Consider the following 22476-nt stretch of genomic DNA (forward strand, 5'->3'; position numbering starts at 1 on the left):
GTTGCAGTTTTGTGATTGAAAGAGGAACAGATGAGTCCCATGTGTACGTCACTACTACAGAAATGAAACAGGAAAATGATTTAAACGAGTGTCTCTCCAGGAACCCATCCCTACCGAAACTTTTTGCAATAAATCAGTTGTGTATGATTCCTCCACCAACTGGCACTTTTTGGTTATGTGGAACTTCTGTCTACAGCATCCTACCCAGCCAATTCGACGGCAGGTGCACCCTGGTGTATGTTCTGCCAGCTATCAGAGAAAATACACACTCCACCCCAAGCTCTCCACAGTTACATAATTCAGCTCCTTCTACCAACAAAGATGGCTGCATTGCAGGACTCACTTGTGTTCAAACGTGGTGGTCAAGAACTCTTGGAGCATTAATCCCATCGTATGGTGTCATGCAGGCTCTCGATCAAGTCAGAAGCCTGTCGGATTCTGTACAGAAATTGGCCAATGATACAGTTTTGGCCCTGGGGAACATTATGAACACTCTCGCTTCACACAAGATAATGATCTTACAGAACAGAGTGGCCTTGGATTACATTCTTGCAACACAAGGAGGGGCCTGCACCATTATCGGACCTGAATGCTGCACTGGGTTAATGGATCCAACAGAGAATTTGAACAAAATCCAACAAGACATTCTTGATCTTTCAACAAAATTACACCAGATGACTGGAGACAATTCTTCATGGTTCGGAAACTTGATTGGTAAACCCTGGCTGTGGATTAAAGAAATAGCAATTCTGCTGTTATTTCTCCTATTGGCGTTCTACGTATGCTTCCACAGTATCAAGTGTTTCATTCAACAAATGACTCACACCTCACACGAGAAAATGACTGGTCCAACCATAAGAGAATATTACCCGTAAGACTTCACGGACCCTAAGTGCATGTTTGTTTCTGTGTCAACATGCAATTACAGAAAATCAACACAGAACATATGCCATGTGCCTGTAACTTTTTCAAGTTACAAGAATTAACTTTTAAGTGTTTAAATTTGTATTTTGTGAGAGTTATTTTAAGAACTCTCTAAGAGGGGACTGTGGAATATCAAATTTAATTTACTCTTTAATGCAAGTCAGCTTTAAGTCAGCTGTCTAAACCTTGTAATAGTCAGGGGTTTTGTTAGTCTTTGATCTTCCCACTAAGTGTTGAACTGTGTGTGAAGGTTACATAGTCTTAGCTCTCGTGACCATTTGTTGTTTATATATGTGAATGTTACAAAGTCTTCGTTCTCGTGACCATTTGTTGTTTATACCTTTTGGGGAAGTCTTTAATCTTTCCTACTCAGAGTTGAACTATATGTGAATGTTACAAAGTCTTCGTTCTCGTGACCATGTGTTATTTATACAATTTGGGGGGTACCATCAGCTCAGTTGGGGGTAATTGCCTCTATTGTTTTTAGCAGTAGTCATCCCTAAAGGCTGTGTATAAGTTCAGCACCTTTAGGGACAGCCCACTAAAATGCCTATAAAGAAACCATGTAAAGTTACGTTAGTCAGACTGATTTTGGAAGACCTGCAGCCACTTCAACGTGAAGTCCTCAATAAAGAATAACTTCTTGAACGTGATCCAAACGTCTCCTGGTTTCTTGCTTCGACGAAGAAAAAGTTTGCAACAGATGGCACGCAAGAGCTTGCTAGTAGCCTATACGCTGTTTCAATACGTTTTTGTGACGCACTCCACAAACTTCATGGAAAGGAAACTGGGATGGCAGAAAGCGGCACCTTGTTTGTATTTTTTACTTTATCTAGCAGAAGTTGCATTTTACCACACAGCATCGGTCAATCTATCAATCAGAGCAACAAATCAACAATTCCATTGTACCAAACTAGCATCGGACCGTGACCCCAAAACCGTTTCAATTCATGAGCAATCTTTACATCAAAATAACTTCCCCTCCCTCTAACATCTCTTCTCTGACGATGCGTTTACTGGTGTGAGGGCGGGGCAACCTGTCACTCACATGAGATCCACCAATAGCAAACCACAACCATCCAATCAATTCCACATGAACAAAATCGAGTCCCGCCCTACTTTTTATCTAGTTTGAGAAGCCGTTTCACTCAGATATGTGTCTCAATAGGGAAGAAAAGACTTAAGTTAAACACTGTTTAAAGGGGCATGTGCCTTGAAGACTCGAATGTAAACAGCCACTGCTATGATTTGTTAATATCTTTGCATATGAAATGAGCATTACATATGAAACTCTATTGAAAACCTTCACCGTGTTTTTACTAATACAGTGGGCGGGGCCAAAGACGCAATGATCTGATTCTACAGAGGCGGCATTTCGTCAAACTATTACATCATACTTTGACAATCCGAAACAAGTCATTTTCTGAGCTTGGATTCAATGAAAGTTGTTTTTGGACTAATGAGGAAGTTGAGTTGTGAAACTTACAGGATGTTTTAATAGTACAATAACCTCTTGCATGTCAAAAGACATGAGCCCTTTAATGTTAGTCATGATAACGCACATCTTGTGGTTTAATACTGAACATGACACGATGAAGCCATTGGTAAGAGTAGAAAAGCATCTTCAAGTCTAGACTTTTTCAACAGAAATTCAACTATTACCAGGAAACCATTATTGAAAATACCTCCAAAACAAGGTATGTGCATTAAAATATGTTAAAAACTATTAAAAAAAAGGATGGTGATAGTGTCAAAAGTTAGAGGAACAAGGAAAGTTTGGGTAATCAAAGTACAGGAAAAGGAAATATCATTAGACATGAATATGGTGTTAGAGTTGGTGCTTCCAGGAACATTAAATGAAAGAGTTTTACCTGGTTAAAGGTGTATTTGAAGAGCAAAGCTAGAAATTCCACTAGAGGAAACTGGGCGTTAGATTCGATCCTCCGCAGATGAACACTAACAAAAAGCCTGAGGAAATCGGTGAACTTTTCCACATAGCTGATAGAGACAGACAGACAGATGGAGAGGGTTAAAAAGCAGCAGCATCAATGAGTTAAATGTTTGAATCAAGTGCATCTATCTCTTACCTTTCATCTAATTCTTGCAATCTGCTTTTGATAGTGTGTGTGTTGCTGTGTGAGTGTGTATTTGTGAGTCTTTGAAGTAGGTAGAACGTCTGTTGAAACATGCGTAGCAGAAACTCCTCAAAGTCCACGGGGACGCAGTTTTTGCACATTAACTCGTTGATACAGTTCATGGCCATGACGCCCAGCCTGGCGCGATCGGATTGGCCCACCATCTGACCAGTCCTGCCGTGTCCACTGCCGCCATTGGCTGGGAGATTTCCAGGGGCGGAGTCTCCGTTCGAAGTGGGCAGAGGTTTCGTTTTGATTGGCTGCTGGCATCCAAAGCGAGCGAAATGAAAAATAGAAGCGAGGAGGGATGGAGTGATAGAAGTGGAGAGAGGAATCCAGCTAAAGAGATGAGCCAAACATTCCAGCGCTAGCAGACACAGAGCGGCACTTTCAGCTTCCAGGATCATCTGTGTGCTGTTGCCCCCCAAAACACCTACAGAACAGGACAAACGACAACAATTAATACAACAATCATTCATTGGCAAGTTTCAACTAGTGACAGACCATTTTGTGGTCATCACATCAGTATTGGTTGATGACTAGGGCTGCTCGATTATGACAAAAATCATAATCACGATTATTTTTGGTCAATGTTGAAATCACAATTATTTAACACGATTATTGGAGGGCGATACGATCGCCTTATTTCACGATACGAGTAATTTTAAATATCAGTGAAATTTCACAGTTTTCAATACTTCAGCAAAAACTAATACTAGGTTAACTAATAGAGATGCGCGGATGGGCTATTATTTCATCCGCAACCGCATCACAAAACTCATCATCCGTCCGCCATCCATCCGCACCACGTTTTTGACAAATTTTCAAAACCGCACTCGTCCGCCATCCGCTGAATGTATATATATATTTTTCATTTGATTGGTTCATTTGATTGGTTCAACCGCCCGCCACCCGTCCGAATTTAATTAAAATATTTCTTTTCGTCACGTCATCCGCCCGATCCACGGTTTATCCACAGCTGTATCCGCCAACCGCGCATCTCTATTAACTAATGTAAGAAAAAGGTCCTGAAAACAATTACGAAACAAGTAAACAGTCAGCAATACACTCTTAAAGTGACAGCAGCCTAATAAACCTGCTGCTGTCTGTGTCATTAATGTTAATCAAACAACAAATGACAAAAGAATATCACTCAATGATCTTTACCGAATAACTGAAGTAACTTTAATAAGGATAAACTATACATGTGTACAGTAACACTATGAAATATTATTTTACTATTTTATTATTATTGTGTGTACGCACTTAGGCGCATATCCAAAGCCCATTTTCTTATCCGCGTCCGACTCGGAGCGTACACACAGAAAGCCGCCTGAGGAACAGTGTCTCTTTTGCTGCTTAATGCGCTTTTAATAACACTCTTTAATATCAAACACATCCCGCAGTTTAGCAACAGTAGACTGCATTTTACAGCACTTACTTACTTGGCTGATATGGATATTAAGTTTGGGCTTTTAGGGAGGAGCTAAAGTGCACCGCTGGGTATTGGAAAGGAAGGTGCGCTGGACGGGACGCAGCAGCCGCACAATGATCATTTTACCTTAATTATATTGTTTTTATAATCGCTGGAAGACAAAATCGAAATTGAAAATCAATTACGAAAATTGATTGAAAACTTTGAGTAACGCTTCGTTCACATGCTGTAGGAATTATCATTAATACAAGATTCCTAGTAAGAAACTGGACATGAACACTCTGTCAAGCCATATTTACTAATAGGAAACTGAGATACAAATTTTGAGTTTCCGAGTTATCCATGCCATAATGAACAATTGCTGCTGTGACTGGTATTCATAGTTTTTTCCACAAGAGCTACAATGCCTTGACTTTCAAGTAGTGCATATTAACAATTTACATACATGAATAAACATTTGAAGCATATTGTTTTATACACAGCGAAAATAGCATGTATTGGACCGAAATTCGAAAAATAGAAAGCACAGTGAATATTTATACGGTTGTTAACAAATGGGATGCTACAATTTATTAAAAATTGAAATATCTTCAATACATTTGGGCTTTACTACATATTTTTTAATAAGATTCCCTCATGAAACAGGCGTCCTCCATGATTCCTATTCTTTCCGACAACTAAGCACTTGAATGCGACAAGCTTGTAATCACGACTTCAGAAGTGAGAAATAGGAAATTACTGCATAACTGTCTATAAATAAATAAATAAATGAATTGGTTTATTTATTAATACATGTACTCAAAGTTCACTGATAACATTTTCAGTTAATTAAATTTGTTAGGCATCAGAACTGTTTTAGCTAAGGTTTACTAATGAAATTAGTTTAATTAAATTTAGTTTAAATACAAATTAGATTAAATGTTTTATTAATTGATTACTTGATGGAAGAAAAAAAAAGACTGAAAAATGAAATTTTACTACTAAATTGCTCAGGCTACAGGATTATAGAACATGCAAAAATGTATTTATGTAGTGGCAAAAAACAAGCAAAAGCTGCAGACAAGCAACTTTTCAAATGCTTTTTCCCCAACCAAATCTCACAAGAAAACAACTATTTTACTAGGTGGAAATTTTGCATGAATTCGTATGAAAATGTGAGATTTTGAGCACTAACTGGTACCACTGATGAAGACCTCACTTTTCAAAGTGGCCCAGTGGCAAAAGAGGAAAGAAGAAGCTCACCTGACTCTCTTGACGTGGGGGATGGAGGGGGAGTGGTGACTGTAACACTGTGTTTGTCCCACACCGTCTCCAGAATACCTGCGAGCAAAACAGAGTTGTTAAAAATGAAACTGCAAGCCTAATCACATGATACAGGTTCCAGTGCTTAAAGAATAGTTACACCCACATATACTTTCAATGAAACTGTTATGAGTGTCTCACCAGTCAGAAGGTTCAGTACGGTGGGGATCTGATCCAGCAGGAGTTTCTTCAGCTCCTCTTTACGAGCGACGCTCAAGTCTTCTCTGGGACAGACCAGCTCTTCTGAGGTCATCTTGAGCAGAACCAAACCCAGCGGCGCGAGAGACGGCGACTGCACTAACTGCAACACACACCACAAAGATGAAGCCAGTTCAGTTCGTTTTAATATCATTCAATAGTAACAGCAGTAAAGAATAACAGGTACCTGTAAGGTGTTGCTGAAGAAGTCATGGTAGAACATAGGCCAGTCCTGGCGTCCAATGTCAACGATGACTTTGCAGAGTTTGTTTCGGATGAAGAAAGGCAGCAGTGCATGCTGGGATAGCAGAAGCTTGGGCAAACAGCTCCGAAGTTCTGCTTTGTCCTCACTGGCTACACCGACCCACATCTTGTTCACAAGATTCTGCATAGGACGATCGACAAATTTATTGTCGTCATATCTCATATCATAAACACAGTAGATACCTGTGCTTGCATATTGTATTTTAGGATAATTACACAAACATATCCAGGTCATATTTCAAGAATATTAAGCCTATTAGTTTGTTTTGTTTTCCAGTAAGGTGTGTTTATTTGCACTGTGATATTATCATCATGCCAATTCCCCTTAAAATTAAAAACTAAAAGACTGGCATTATTGTACTAATGAAAAAAAATCCTCCAAAGGAAACGATTTTTTAAAATAAAAATAAAATGCTACTATGCAGTTCACATGGTATACTTTAATGTATGATTTAAATATATAATTTTAATGATTTTTTTTTTTTTTTTAAATCGGCAATGACAATTAGGGGGTGAATACAACTATTTTACAAAAAGCTAAAAATCCTAAAGGCTAAATAAAGTTCTTTCTTTTTTTCCCTTTCGATTTTGTGGCGAAATACACTACCGCTTAAAATTTTGTGGTCAGGAAGATGAAAATAAATAAAATACATTTAAAATAATTTAATAAGGAAACATTAAATTAAAAGTGGCAGGAATGACATTCATAATGATCATAAAGTCCGTATTGTTCAATTCATAAAGATTTCTTTTGAACCCTCTTTAAATATTAAATAAATGCTGTTTTCAACATTTATAAAAATAATTGTTTCTTGAGCAGCAAAACAGCATATTATAATGATTTATTAGAATAATTATAATTTTACTGAAAATTCTACTTTCACCACAAGAATAAATTACATTTTAAAATATATTGAAATAGAAGACAATTATTTAAAATTGTAATCATATTTCACAATATTACTGTTTTTTTTCTGTATTTTTGATCAAATAAATGCGATGAAGAGAGGAAATAAACATCCCAAAAAACTTTTTTGAACTTTTGAACATTAGTGTATGACTTGAACATGGACTTAGCAATTTTCGTGAAGTTAATCTACCTAAGATAATGAACTGAAATTAATTTTACCTCGAACACAGTAAGGCTGTACATCATGACATATTCATTTCTGCTGTTGGAGAGGAAGTAGAGGCAGTGCCTCCACGAGCCGGGCTGCCCCGCGAAACTGTTCAGCAGCTCTTCTGCAATAAACAACACAAAACACTCATTGCAAAACACATTCTTATCTAATTGAAACAAAGCACACGGTGAAAGATATTAATGTTTAGTTAGGTTTGTTGCAATTAACACCAAACAAACACTCAGCAGAAACTTCCTTCAATGACGAACACAAGAGTTGAACTCAAACGCAATGAAGAGGGCCTATACAAGCTACTGTTCCCACAACTTGAACTCAATTCTAGTTCAAAGTTAACAAATGCTTCTTGTACACAGAGTTTTGCATATTTGCATGAAAAAGAAAACATAGCTTTGTTGCACACCTACACGTATGCGCATTTCAAAAACCAGTCGAGTTCAAATTACAGTGTGTTTGTTAGTTAGAGCTACATCACAATAACTTCATTAGTTACATACATTCATTTGATAGATGTTTCATCTAAAGGCTTGAATCAATACGCTTGTTGTGTTCCCTTGGAAGTGAACACTTAACACTGCACATTACCAGCACTACCTTTTTGCCTCCATTAAATATGGCAGATTTTTGTAATGACAATATTGTGAAAAACACCTCTCGTGACAATTAGGAACTGAGAAACTGGGCCGCATCTGATAGTTTAACATCGGGTTTAGTCTGAAAACATGGTGTGAAACAGGGTGAAAGATCATATAGATGTAGGCTCTAAAAAGACAACAAGTACACTCGACTTCCACATGCACTAATGTGACAAAACGCTTCAGTAAATATCTCATTCACACTTCATAAATTAAACTTCCTAAATCTAGCCTACATTTTTCTTTATTTTTCTATTGCGTTATGGACTGGATTATGTAGTCGTAGAGATTAACATAAATCAAGCCATTTCAAAGGGATAAATTTCTCATCATATTTGGGTGGATAAAATCAATAATACATTTACAAAAAAAGTGAAACAATATAACACGAGGCATCATGTGTTGGGATCTTAGATACCATCAACCCTGGACTTTGAAACTGTGCATTTCCGGTGCAATGCGTGACTTAAGCCCTATTCGCACGGGATTAGTATTACCCCTGGACCTCTGTAATTAGGAAATTACCCCCTGACGTCTGTGTTTTTGGTGGCTTATTCACACGGGCAAATAAATGTTCGTAATTCCCTCGAGTTTACGGACTTTACAGCGTGCGCCCACCCATTCACACTTCACTAGCTGAACGTGCTGAAACGAAGATCGCGCTGCAGTATTGCAATTCAAAAAAAGAACTTATTTAAAACCAATTTATTAGAGAAATATATTATAGAATATCATATTATTGTATAAATATATAATATATCTTCTTTTTCTTTTATTCTTTGTCCATATTTACAACAAGCCTGCCTGAAGAAGGTATTATAAATACCGAAACGTCACGATAGGCTTGTTTTTCTATTCATTTTATTTGGTTTATTTCATTTTATATCATTTTTACTCTTTTTTTTACGTTCTTTAGAAAACGATAGGCTCACAGAAAAACAGCCCAAATCACAGACATGGGGATTCGCACGGGACTGGTATTATCAGAGGACCCATGTGTTGGCCAAAATACGGTAGGTAATTTTCGGGGGAATTTTTACAGACATTTTTACAGACATGCCAGATTCGCACGGGATAAAAATCACAGACGACCTCTGCGATTATTACAAATTACCGGAGGTCCCTAGGTAATTACTAATCCCGTGCGAATAGGGCTTTATTCTGGGTCTGATTCACAGGCAGTCTATTTAGTTTGACCAGTTTCACAAAGGGTTATTTTCTACAAAAATGTCACTGCTGAGAAATGTACAATGACCATACATCGAAATACATGTCCTGAGTTTCAAAGCACCATGTTTGGCCACAGGATTTGGACTAAATCTTTGGCCAAATGCACCCAAACAAACCCAAATACCAAGCATTTTACAAAACTAAATGTCATGAATGTGGTCTCCAACCCACGAAATATCACCTTAAAGGGGTCGCATGATCATTTATTTTTATTTGAGTTTCACTTATGAGTTTTACAGGCTTTGTTGCATCAAAACAGCATTTAGCAGACGCTTTTACCCAAAGCGACTTATGGTGTGTTCACACTTGGCATGTTTGGATTAAAACGAACCCTGGTGCGATTGCTCTGTTAGTTCAAATTAATTAGAATAAGTGTGAACGCCGCCATCTGAACCCTGGTGCCACCAAACAAGCGGACTGAGACTGCTGAAAAGAAGAGTCTCGGTCCGCTTCCAAACAAACCCTGGTGCGGTTCGACTGAAATATGAACAAAGACATGTAAACGAACCAAAAACAGGAAGACTAGACGCTAAAAAGGACAGAGTGCTCACGCATATCGTTTTTTCTCGTCATTCCTGCCGCTGTTTTGATTCCTTTACACATTTTTAAGCTCTTCACGAATTCTCAGCTGGTCAAAATACCATCATATGTAGCTACGCACATGCAGCGAGTGCATTAAGCGCAGCACAGCATCGGTTTGGATATTCGGGAAGTTCTCTTTCAAAATAGGCAATACGTCATAAAAGACGAACGATCAGGTTGTGAACATATGCCTTTAAGTTCGGTATCTTTTGTTTGGCGATAAAAATGGCAATCTGAACACTAATCGGACCAGGACTAAATGTTTTTAGAACCGAACTACAAGTATAAACACATTTACAATAAAGGAACACAAGCAATTTGTCACAGAACCAACAATAGTCATAGTCTTTCTGTTTTTGTGCAGCTGTGCCTTCAAAGTGGACTCATTATGCCCTCTTTCAAAGTCTGGATTTTGTTTTTGGGGTCTGGAATAGAAAAGGTATCTAAGCTTGAATTTTAACAAAAAAATAGTTGTAACATTACCAGTAAATTACCGGTATGATGCTTTGTGTAAACAAATAATGAAGTTTACCGGTATGAGCATGTATGAGGTCTGAACGCGCTGACGTAAGAAGCCTGCTTTGGGCCAGTCATAAAGCTCTGCTGCTTTTAATTGTTTTTCTATGTAAACATGTGCTAGACGGACGACTGACCATTGTGCCACGTCTTACGCTTGAGACCCTGCCCTCTTTTCCTTTCATCAGCACTGCGACTCTGCATGTACTATTGCGTACTATAGTAACTGCAATACTATAGTAACGATTATGCATCTCATGTTTTTAAGAGCAAAGTCATGTTCTGTGTGATCATCCTCTAATGCTCGTCATTCAGAAGAAAAAAATATATAGGCTATATTTAGTGGTATTTTGGTACTGTTGTTTGAATAGCATCTTACCAGTAAAAAGACAGACCATCGTTTATAGTGTGAACAGCATATTTGTGTATTCGCCGGAAAAGTCGTTATGGTAATTTACCAAGATTGCTGTGTGAAAGGAGACATTGTTGCAGCACCTCTCTTCTCAGTCTGTCAGTAACGCTCATTTAGTTTCTCTCTCTATGAAGCCCCTCCCTTCTAAAAGCTCAGTGTGCTCTGATTGGTTGGTTGGATCAGTGTGTTGTGATTGGTCAACTGCTTTGGTGTGTTTCAGGAGTGTCCCACTTACCATAACCCTGAGTTTCAACACACTACTAACTAACTCAAACAGGCCTCGCCCCCCCTTTATTCTTGTGTATGCCTTGGGCTGGAATTATTTAAATTAGGAATATTGTGACGTGTTTGTCCCTGAAAGAAACTCAAGACTACAATAGAGGCGTTTCAGGGAGTTCAGAAACAGTGTTACTGATATAGATAAAAATTCCCTCTGGAGGAAGTGTGTGCTTTCTAAGGGACCATTCACACATAATGAGTTTTTCTATTCCACTGCACTACTTTTTCGATGTAAACTTGCACTAGACTGATGTCTTTAACCGTTAACGTTAAACGTGTCTAGCAACTTTTGCAGCATCTCCAGCATAACACAGCTTTCTAAAAACTGAGTCTGTGTGAACCGGCCCTAACTTTGCAGACCTTTTTCATGCTTAAAGCAACACTAAGTAACTTTTGCTCTCGGGCTCCCCCTACAGTTGGGAAACAGTATTGTCTTCTACTACTGTCGTAAAATCTGTCATGATTACATGGTTAACACGTGCATTTGTTGACAAGCCGTTACCCAAACTCTGCAGAAGGAGTTCTCACGTCTTGGGCAGACTGCCTGCGTTGCGTGTGAAATGTCTTCAACCCAGGTACAGTGGCATATTTCAGCATGTCATATGAATATAATTTCATGGGTTTTATTTTTTTCAAGCGCCAAAAGATCGCGTAGCTCACGTTTACAAGCCAGCGTCATTATAATAGCCTTTTGACTACTGTTTTACAGAATTCTAATTCAATTCAATGTTTGTGGGGTAGGTAATAGCCATATATCGTCAACATTATAATATCAAGCTACCATAGATGAATCTGCAAAGTTGAAAAATCAATTTGCATTATAGCCTGAGGCAAAACACTTTCACCAGAAAAATAAATAAACAAACATGACTATCAGCCTGCAGTCATTAGGCTAGTTAGCCTACTTCTGACCTTTTTTTTTTGTCCGTTGCTGCTTTGGCCATGGGGCTGTTTACACCTGGCCACTTCATGCGTTTTCTCAGATCGGATAGCTATCTGATATATCAAAACGATTCCATTTACACCTGGTCACATAAATGTGTTTTTGCGAAACGGATTTAAATCCGATCTTCAATTCCCGTGATATATATGCATGTTTATTGGAGTGCACGTCACTGAAAGCAACAGATACGAGCGGCATTTTATTGATCATCAGCTAAATTTTCAAAATCAGAGACCGCAATAAGAGAGAGCAGCAACAGCCCTGGTAAGATCATTTCATTTATTTACTTTTAATGATGATGATTGTGTGTTAAGCGTCTGCGACTTACTTTCACTTTGATTTGCGATAGTTTGCACGTTGGCTTGATGAATACATAACTTACTCAGCTGCTCATCTGCGGTGATTCCAGTAGCGTCGTCATATCTGGCTATCACATTACATATAGCCTATAACGCGTGTATTTATTTATTTTTTTAGCATTTTTGGGAGGAGTACAATTTACATATGTGGTTTCAACAACCAGATGCATTTTTACACTTGTCCAGTTTCATCTGGAATGCGTCTCAGACCTCCTCCTGAAGTGGTTTTGAGCGATCGGTTTCAAATCCGTCTCGAATGCGTTTCGGAGGGCATTTACACCTGGTCTTTTCACGATCGGATAGCTATCCGAATTGAGAAAACGCATGAAGTGGCCAGGTGTAAACACCCCCAAAAACATACGCATGAAAGCCGGAAAAACAAACGCTGGTTGGCCTCTCGCGTCCAAATTTGACGAAGTGGTGGGGGAAGTGACGTATGCCGTAAAGCAGTCGAATTTTGTAGTTCTTTTTGTGCTCGGGTAACTACCCGAACCCCGAAGTTACATAGTGCCAGTAAAAGCGATACAGACTCCGTCAGGCTATGGCAGACGTGTCATTCAACCTATTGTAAGTCCATGTACCATCACAAGGGTTTTGGAAATATATTATGAAGGTCGAAAAGTTACACAGTGTTGCTTTAAACAGCAACATTTCACATTAAAGAAAGTTGAGCATGTAAAAAAAAAAAAGCATAATAGGTCATTTTAAAAACTTTCATGTAAAGACCATCATTTCATATGAAATGAGTAATATAAAATAAATGGCGCTGAAATGAGCCGCTCAAACTGTTCAGATCAGACTGAAATGATCAAGTATCCAGTTCAAAATAAACTTCAGCTGCTGGTTTCTAACACTGGTTTCTTCAGATGGACCTGCAGAGCGGTAGGTGCTACACACAGACAGAAACAGTGGCAAGTTTCACAGACTTCACCATATTTAACACTTGTCGTTACTTGTCTTGCCGCTTAGATTTAACAGCAACTGTCCTCCTCCAAGCGCACCACACTAGACAATTTTTCAAACACTGAATAGGCATCATTAAAGCAAATGTAGGCGATCACATGTTAACATTTCAGTATGTTTGTGTTTCAGAAGAGAAAATAGGATGTCTATTGATACGAGACAGACATAACAAGCCTATTCAGCTAATAACAGCACAGAGGATGACTCTGCAAATCAGGAAATGATGAGGGTGTGAAGGCCAGCGTCAGGCGTATGCTCACCGATCTCTCTCTTGCGGTCATTAGTGGTGCAGCTGTGAAAAAACTCTGTCATAAGACTCTCCAGGGCCCGTAAGGAGGACTCCTCTGACGCCTGCAGACGAGAGAGAGAGAGAGAGAGAGAGAGAGAGAGAGAGAGAGAGAGAGAGAGAGACAGAGAGAGAGACAGAGACAGAGAGAGAGAGAGAGAGAGAGAGAGAGAGAGAGAGAGAGAGAGAGAGAGAGAGAGACAGAGAGAGAGAGAGAGATGGGGGGAAGGGCAGAAGAGAAAGATGAGATAAGGCATTTCAATCTGAACTTTTAATGCAACCATGCAATGCATCAAACAGTCTAATCGCATATAATCGAACTGTGAATACACAATACAATGATTTTTTTTTCTATCAAGGACACTGTGAATTACTGTTAATATACATAAAGTCCCATTTTAGACTCCGCAATATATTCCTCGAATGTTTTCACAACTGATTTGCAAGCTCCCAAATTTTTAGCCTCCTGCTTTGGACTGTTTTCTGCTTTCCTGGTTGTATTTACGCTGTTGTTGTCGTCGTAAACTATTATTTGTGTTTTGTGAAATTGTTAACAGCTCATAAAGGGATTATTCACTCAAAAATAAGAAGTTTACCCTTAAATAGTATTTACCCTCACGTCATGTATGACTGACTTCTGTGGGACACAAAAGAAGATTTTTGGGGAAAAATGTTTCTGTGGTGTTTTGTTCTTCAAAACATCTTTTAAAGAAAGGCACACAGGTTTGGACCATCATGAGGACGATACAATTATGGAAATACTTCTGGGGGGGGGGGGGGGTATTTGTTCTATTTTTAGTTCTGCATTAACCCTTAAAGACTAAGTGAGATGCATCATGTTATTTTTTTCTTATCAGTTCCCTTTTTCAGTGCACTCTCAGCCTCAAAATACTTGCAAAAACAAAAAAAGAATACTACAAAAAAAAAGTGAGAATGCACTGAAAAGTAAAAGGAAAGACGAATGCAGGAAGTGGGCTGATGGTGATGAAGATGACGATGATGATGCTCAGGGTTTTGAATTCTTCGTATGAGTCACAACATGTTGCATTGCTCCAGTGTGTGACGTCACGGGACAGCAGAAGAATGCCTCTGATTTCCTCATACTCATCAGACTGTCAATAACTCGAGAGGACACACACCGTTACATTCACACGCAGAAGAAATAGTGCTCGCTTTCATTTATGTGACTATCATCTGGTTTCATCCCTTGAAGACAGAATATCTCATGCATTTGATTAACCTTCTTTATCTGACAGATCTATGTCTCCTATAGGTCTCACAATCTATTATAAGAAATCACATTACGGAAATACGCACATAAAATTGACGTTAAGTGTTTCTGACAGGTGCTTAAATCAAATCAGTGCTTCTAACACAATGTCGTATGACAATTTACAGATGAACAAAGAAGCACAAACGCTTCAAAAGCAATGCAACCTCCAGGCATTGGTGCACATATAGAAAGTTCACGATTACATAAGAGACATTTTGGATCAAATATACAACATATAAATATTTTTGCTTTCATATTGACTCACCATGCCCGGGCTCTTGAGCTTTTATGCGGCTATGATATGAGATGAATCTGGATCTGCTCGCTCATGCTTCCTATGGGGCCTTTGTGTTTCACCTTCTGGAAGCACCGAAACCCCGCATCACTGTCCCGCACACGCCCGGTGGACCCCGGCTTCGGGCTCCGGGACACTTGTTATTATTGTTGATCTAGCGCGAGACTGGAACTGACGCTGCCCGGATACACGGAGACAACGCGCATAAAACTACTGCGAAACAGAGAGAAGATCAACCAAACAGCGGTCTGGAAAATGTGCCGGGACTCTATTCTTCACGCCTCGGGTGGTGCTAGCGCTGTGTGGGACTCGGAGCTTTAATTTGAGCCCTCAGAAAGTCTGACAGTGCCACTCCTTGGGTTAGTGGGATCTCTCTTTCCGTGCAGGCCTCTCGTAGCTTCCTCTCCTCTGCCCATTAACCTACCGGAAGTGACATCTTCCTCACAGAATTAGAAATGAAAGGGTAGAACGGAAATTAGTGTGAAAGAGTGTCTACTTAGATGGGCGGGGCTTAAAGAGTCGAAGTTGTCTCTAATTGGTCAGGAGCGATGGGTCTTTAGTTAGGTTTTTATTTTCTCGAACAATCCATTGTGCAATTATTTATTTTATTGGGAAAATATCATGTGGACTCTTTGCAAACCAAAATTTTTCGATTTTATAAATGGTAAAAAAAAACCCTTCAAATTATACATAACGTTTTTTTGGACAAACAACAAACAAAAAAGCCCCGAAAAAATGTAACAAAATGTATGCAACGTTTTTTTTAGTTTGGCAGCTAATGTTGTACCCTATCCGGTAATTATAATAATAATAACAACAGAAACAATAATACTTTATAAACACTTTGAACCGAAACTTTAAGTTCATTTTTGTATTTATGTGTACGGTGTACGATTTGCATTTATTTATTTATTTTTTCTGTTTATTTATTTATTTTAGAACAAAAATATCAACCTACACAGCTCACATGATCATACCAAAATCTACTTAAACGTTGTAAAATGTTTTGCAGGACATTAGATGACTTTTTTAAAAGTATATGAAAACATTTAAAAAGGAGTTTCATTTTAAACACCGTTTTCTTTCGCTTTCGGAGTCACGTGGTACGTGTTACTTTTCTCAGCGCTGGTCAGAATGCCCCAGTCACAGTCGTTTGTGATTGCTAATACGGCTTGTACTTTAAATACTTTCATAGTTGATTCAGATGAAAATGTCCATTCGCATGTCAAGCATGTATATTTATAATCATTTTAATTAAATTGTTATACTTTAAATGATGAAAATATCTCCAATAAGACATTAAACGTTCTGAGATTTGAAGTGTCTCGATAGGGGATTCGGCGTCGTGAGCCGTCAAGCGCCCCTGGAGGAAGACACTAATGCGCTCGACAGAAAACTGTAATTAGGAACTAGATATTAGGTGATTTCACTCAAACCATTAAACTACCGGAAGTTAAATCTTAATCTCGGGCCGGATGAAACCTGCCGCAACAAGACACATGTTGAGTACAGTATGCACTATGTGTGCAGGTATTGCCTCATTATTGCACAAATGCATCCTCTAATAGCAGAGCTTCTCAGTCTAGATGAGTCCTATGTAGTTTCTTGTATAAAGACCCCATTTATACGATACATTTATTTTCTTTCCAGTTACATTAGGTTTTTTTTTATTATATAACTGTACTGTTAGATGTTTAAAAAAAAAAATTGTATCGTTTGTTTCATTTTGTTAATCGTCTGGTATTCCCTATTCCGCTATTGTTCTTTCCAATGGTCAATACGAAGTGATTTCGTTTGACATCAGTTCCAACATATACAAATGGCTTTCTCAGTGGATAGCAGTTTTGTTGTTGTTGTTTTTAATATTTGTGATTTTGAATAAATATAGTTTGAGTACTTCTAATCATTAAAATCCATTGTATATATGTGTGTGCATTGTATAATTCACTGGCTTTGTAAATATCAGCATAGACCAAATGGCCAATACCATAAAGCTTTGTCTGTGTCAGCCTGTCATTTCTGAACTTGAAAGGGAAGAGCTTGCCGTTCTCTTGCTCATCGTTTCATGTGGTTTGCTCAACGACTTCACATTATGCAACCCATCAACTCAAGTGCACGTTGAGTAAGACTTGCAGAATGCGTAGTAAACATTCAGAAACATACACTTCTCACACAATATATTAATTTAAGATGACTCACAATAAACATGGTTTATTTCCTTTTTTCTGAAAAAGAGAAACACTTAAAGAGACTGTACACATGACATTATCTAGGTCACATTAAGAAACAGGAAGTCATCCATGGGTTTGAAGCCTTTAAGGAACTCCCACAGACACCGACTTTGTTTTTCGACATCTTATGTGTTGTTTCGCTTAAGAGTGAGAGCACAATGCAAATTATATAATTCATATTTAAAAGATTTTTAAAACTTTCTGTGCATAAAACAATTCTGTAAAACATGATAAAACAAAAACCAAGCTTAAATATGAAAGCAGATTTAAAAAATAAATAAATAAATTGTCATCTGGAGACATTTGTATCTTGTGACTGGTAGCGTCGTCTCAGTTCTTGTATGCGATAGGCCCATGCTCTGTCCGCACCTTCACCCTCTAGTTTGCACGCCGTCCAATCAGGAAACGGGAAACGTCCCGCCACAATCAAAGCGTCTTCAGGGAGCTCAGCCAGTAGCTTCTCTTGTAAAAGACTTAACTGATAAACACACAATACATGGTATATGAGGCCTTTAGGCTCAATAGCATGATGCAAATGTATGAACTGATTGAATAAAGTATATTGTATTGCATCTTATTAAGTGATTTAGGAACCGCTGTGGGACTTACCACACTAGGGGCTAGAAATACTGTGACATTTTTATACGCTGAGAGATCAACCTGGAAATACACATGCAAAAACACAAATGCACATATATTACACACACTATTGTTAAGAAATCATATCTGTCTTCTGTATGAGAAATGTGTACGTGGATGAGAATTTAGGACAGTGTATTTATATGGGAGAATCTGTTTGAGTATAATATAGTATTTTAGGTGTTTAGATGTTCAAAATACCTTCCACAGGTATTTTGTTTGGGGTATAATATGGGTGTTTAATAACTGGGTAAAATACTTGAATATATATATTTATATATAAATAAAATATATATTATGCATAACAAAATATTTATAATATGGCTGTATAATGTCTGGGTAAATTATTTGTGTATATAGTTTTTTTTCCTTTCAATATTAGTGCTGTCAAAATTAACGCTTTTTTTCAGTTTAATGCTTTAAAAATATGGCTGCGTTATATTACATGATCACGCTCTCATTCATTCAAGTGCTTTTAAACTATTCAAGCACGAAAAGACACAACAGAGAACTGTACTGGCGCGCTTTGTGTGAAGCGGCTCGTTTTTGTCGAGTATCCTCGTAAGTACAGTCTTAAATGGTTTTAAAAAGTCTTAAATGAGCGTAATGTGCTGTGAGAAAATTGGATGCATTTCAGATCCGTGCCGTGTGCGTCAGGTCTTCTTAAAGTGACAGCAGCCTAATAAACCTGCTGCAGTCTGTCATTAATGTTAATCAAAGAACAAAAGACAAAATCACTCACTGCTCTTGACTGAATAACTTTTGTAGCTTTAATAAGGATTAATCTATGTTCAATTTATAGTTTATGCATATACAGTTTATGTGAAGATGGTTTTAAAGGGTTAGTTCACCCAAAAAATGTAATTATGTGAGTAATTACTCACCCTCATGTTGTTCCAACCCCGTAAGACCTTATCTTATCTTCATCTTCGGAACACAAATTAAGATATTTTTGATGAAATCTGAGTGCTGGATCACTTCTCCATAGGCTTCTATGTTATTGAAACTTGCCGGCCCAGAAAAGTTAGTAAAGACATCGTTACAATAGTCCAAGTGACTACAGTGGCTCAACCTTAAGTTTATCAAGCGACGAGAATACTTTTAGTGCGCAAAAAAAAGCAAAAATAACGACTTTATTCTACTATTCATTTTCTTCTGTGTGGGCCTCTTGAGTGAGTTCACGTAGTGTAACAGCGCAGCGCTTCTGTGTTGTACGTCAGAACGTAGGCTCACTATTGGCCGACGCTGGTCATGTGTGTGATGCGTGTGACGTACAACCCAGAAGTTCTTCACTGTTACACTACGTGAACTCACTCAAGAGGCCCACACAGAAGAAAATGAAGAGTTGAATAAAGTCGTTATTTTAGTTTTTTTTTTTTTACTTTTCTGGGCCGGCAAGTTTCAATAACACAGAAGCCTATGGAGGAGTGATCCAGCTGTCAGATTTCATCAAAAATATCTTAATTTGTGTTCCGAAGATGAACGAAGGTCTTACGGGGTTGGAACAACATGAGGGTGAGTAATTAATGACAGAACTTTCATTTTTGGGTGAACTAACCCTTTAAGGTCAATTAAAAGTTGTTATATTTTTAAAGCCTATTAAATGTTAAAAATAATACCTTTTTAGTTCTACTGTAATTTTGAATGACTACAATTAATGGCTAAAATTGAGGAAAACAATTAGATTAATAGAGACAGCAGTATCAGTACTGGCATCAATGATACTAGCTTTCATTTATAGCACTTAGGGAAAAGTATTTAAAATACATTTAAAATAAAGATATTTATAATATCTTTATGTTGGTTCTACATCAATTTGGAGATTCAATGTGAAATTATTACAATATAAAAATATTATGTTCATATGAAATTTATCATGATTAATTACAGAAAATGTGTGATTAAAATGTGTGATTAATCATTAATTTATCATGATTAATTACAGAAAATGTGTGATTAATGAGTTTTTTAATAGATTGACAGCACTCTCTCTTTCGGCTTGCTCACGTTTTTTTGGGGTCGCCACAGCACAGCCGATTTGGCACATGTTTTACAGATGATTGACAGCACACACATAAATATGTATTATATATTTATATATACACACACACACACACACACATATATATATATATATATATATATATATATATAGATAGATAGATAGATAAATAGATAGATATAATCTGTATAATCTGTTTGGATATAATAAAGTATTTTGATTGTTCGATGTTCACAATACCTTCCACAGGTCCTCTCGCTGATAGGAAACACTTCTGTGGTGTCCAGCTCTCCACGCATGAAAGCGTGCAAGACGAACAAGCCAAGGATTAAGCTCAAAACCAACCGCTGGAGAGAAACCCTGACGACACGCTTCTAACACCTGCACACATTTACAACAAACACATAAGCACATATACTAACATTCAAAAAATTTAATCAAAAGTGAGAGTAAAGACAATTATAATGTTACAAAAGATTTCTATTTCAAATAAATGCTGTTCTTTTGAACTTCATCAAAGAATCTTGAGAAAATATATCACAGTTTCCACACAAAGAATGAAGCAGCACAACTGTTTTTAACATTTGCAATAATCAGAAATGTTTCTTGAGCATCAAATCATCATATTAGAATGATTTCTGAAGGATCATGTGACACTGAAGACTGGAGTAATGATGCTGAAAATTCAGCTTTGATCACAGGAATAAATTACATTTAACAATATATTACAACAGAAAACAACTATTTTGAATAGTAATAATATTTCACAATATTACTTCGTTCACTGTATGTCTGATCAAATAAATGCAGTCTTGGTGAGCATAAGAGACTCCTTTCAAAAACATTTAAAAATCTTACCGACCCCAAACTAAATGAAAAAGTATGAGGATCACTTACAATCCTGCCGTCCCCTGATCCCAGGTCAGCGATGCCTCCAGATCTGCCCTTCAGAAGAGTCATGACGTTACACACTTGAGCTCTGCTCGCTGGCATGTAAGGCACCTGGAACACAAACACTGCAGCAGTTATTGGGCTGATAAATCCCTCATCATGTGCAGCATTAATACCGACACGCTCCTCAAACCTCACCTGTAATTTGAGTGGCACTCGGCGAAACCCCGGCATCAGAATTCCTGCCCAGACGGCATAGAGCGCCAGACCCGTGCCGGCCGTCAGCTGCAGGATCTGCCAGCCGCCCAGACGCCTCTCTCTGAACTCGGACAGCATCTCCTCCTGTATGTCGTCTTCCATGGCTATAGAGATGAACACTGTATGACTATATCAGATCTTACACATCATATTTTATATCGTTTAACATTTTCAGATTGCACACATACCTGAGCTATGGGTTGATGCCTAAAAGTTGCTTAGTGGTTTGAGGTCCAGGCTTGGACCTGAAGTTGCAGGGTGAAGAAATTCACTTTAATTTAGTTTATTTTTGAGTGATGAGGTTAAATTGCAGATTTTAATTGCACCATCTGTCCCTTATATTAGAGGAACTGAATAATTCGGCTGCTCTGTTTTTCTAGGAATGTGTGTTGTTACCAAGTATCAGTGTTGTAACATTGTTAGTTCATGAAGACGAGTCTTAACAGATGGTTGATAACTGAACTGAACTGGACGATGGCATCATGGTTTTCTACAGAGTGGTTGTATAGATAAAGAAACTGAATTTATACTTTTTTACAACAAAAATAAACCATCACTGAACTTACTTAAGCTTGACCATGACGCTATTTTCTTCTAGATCTGCTGTACAGCTGAAACAAACTTTGTTGCATTATGTTCCTGTTATCTCTGTAAAGCTGCTGTGAAACAATCTGTATTGTAAAAAGTGCTATACAAATAGAGATGACTTGACTTGACAAGATCACAAAAATCATTATATACTTATAATAAACACTTATAGATTGTATATGATATATTGGCATATTAGGATATAGACAATGTGGGCATAAATCACTTTTAATAATTTAAACCTCTTTTACCACAACAAAATACCCCCAATGTCCAATAAAGACATTTTATTGACATGTAAGTTATTTTATTGACACGTCTTGTGAGTTGTACAGTAAACCCACTGTGTGTGTTGTATTAACTTAGGTACCTTTTCCACACATATTATGTCTAAAAGGCTAACTATGAAAAGAAACGGCTCTGTGCATAAAAACGCACGATTCCTAAATATGAAGATATTTGTAAAAAAGAGAAACATTCACATCTCTGGAGGTCAATCAGTTTTGTTTTACTAAATATTTACAACACAGACACATCAAAGTCATGCACTGAACGTGTTAAACGCATTATTTTATAAAGTGGAATACGAAAACAATATAAAACCTTTGAACAAACATTCAAAAACATCCAACTAACCTTCACTGTACGCTGTCAGAACATAATTTACACTACAGCAGTACAACAACTTCCGGTTTTG

The 22476-nt window shown here is 37.8% G+C and overlaps 2 protein-coding genes across 4 annotated transcripts in view; both read right to left on the reverse strand.

Moving 5' to 3' along the window:
- Positions 1-15612, reverse strand: part of LOC311092166 (exportin-6-like) — a 34983-nt gene extending 19371 nt beyond the window's left edge. Inside the window, 8 exon segments of the mRNA XM_084128546.1 lie at positions 2796-2922; positions 3012-3492; positions 5737-5814; positions 5938-6097; positions 6182-6379; positions 7388-7500; positions 13577-13667; positions 15141-15612. Of these exon segments, the coding sequence (XP_083984672.1) occupies positions 2796-2922; positions 3012-3492; positions 5737-5814; positions 5938-6097; positions 6182-6379; positions 7388-7500; positions 13577-13667; positions 15141-15143 (1251 nt within the window). The 5' untranslated portion in view covers positions 15144-15612.
- A 1753-nt stretch (positions 15613-17365) lies between these two features.
- On the reverse strand, positions 17366-22476 carry antkmt (adenine nucleotide translocase lysine methyltransferase). Of its 3 annotated transcripts, XM_084129275.1 has the most exons (8): positions 22416-22454; positions 21758-21802; positions 21380-21436; positions 21132-21295; positions 20940-21044; positions 20283-20423; positions 18011-18061; positions 17366-17879 (listed from the first exon to the last, which is right to left on the reverse strand). In XM_084129275.1, the coding sequence occupies exons 4-8, from the start codon at positions 21291-21293 to the stop codon at positions 17691-17693; spliced, it is 648 nt and encodes a 215-aa protein (XP_083985401.1). In that variant the 5' UTR covers positions 21294-21295; positions 21380-21436; positions 21758-21802; positions 22416-22454; the 3' UTR covers positions 17366-17690. The 3 variants fall into 3 exon arrangements, with proteins under 3 accessions (XP_083985401.1, XP_083985399.1, XP_083985400.1); XM_084129273.1 differs by lacking the exon at positions 21758-21802 and having other exon boundaries at positions 22416-22476; XM_084129274.1 differs by lacking the exons at positions 21758-21802; positions 22416-22454 and having other exon boundaries at positions 21380-21733.

Source organism: Abramis brama (genome assembly GCF_963993115.1).
Source record: "Abramis brama genome assembly, chromosome: 1".
Lineage (NCBI taxonomy): Eukaryota > Metazoa > Chordata > Actinopteri > Cypriniformes > Leuciscidae > Abramis > Abramis brama.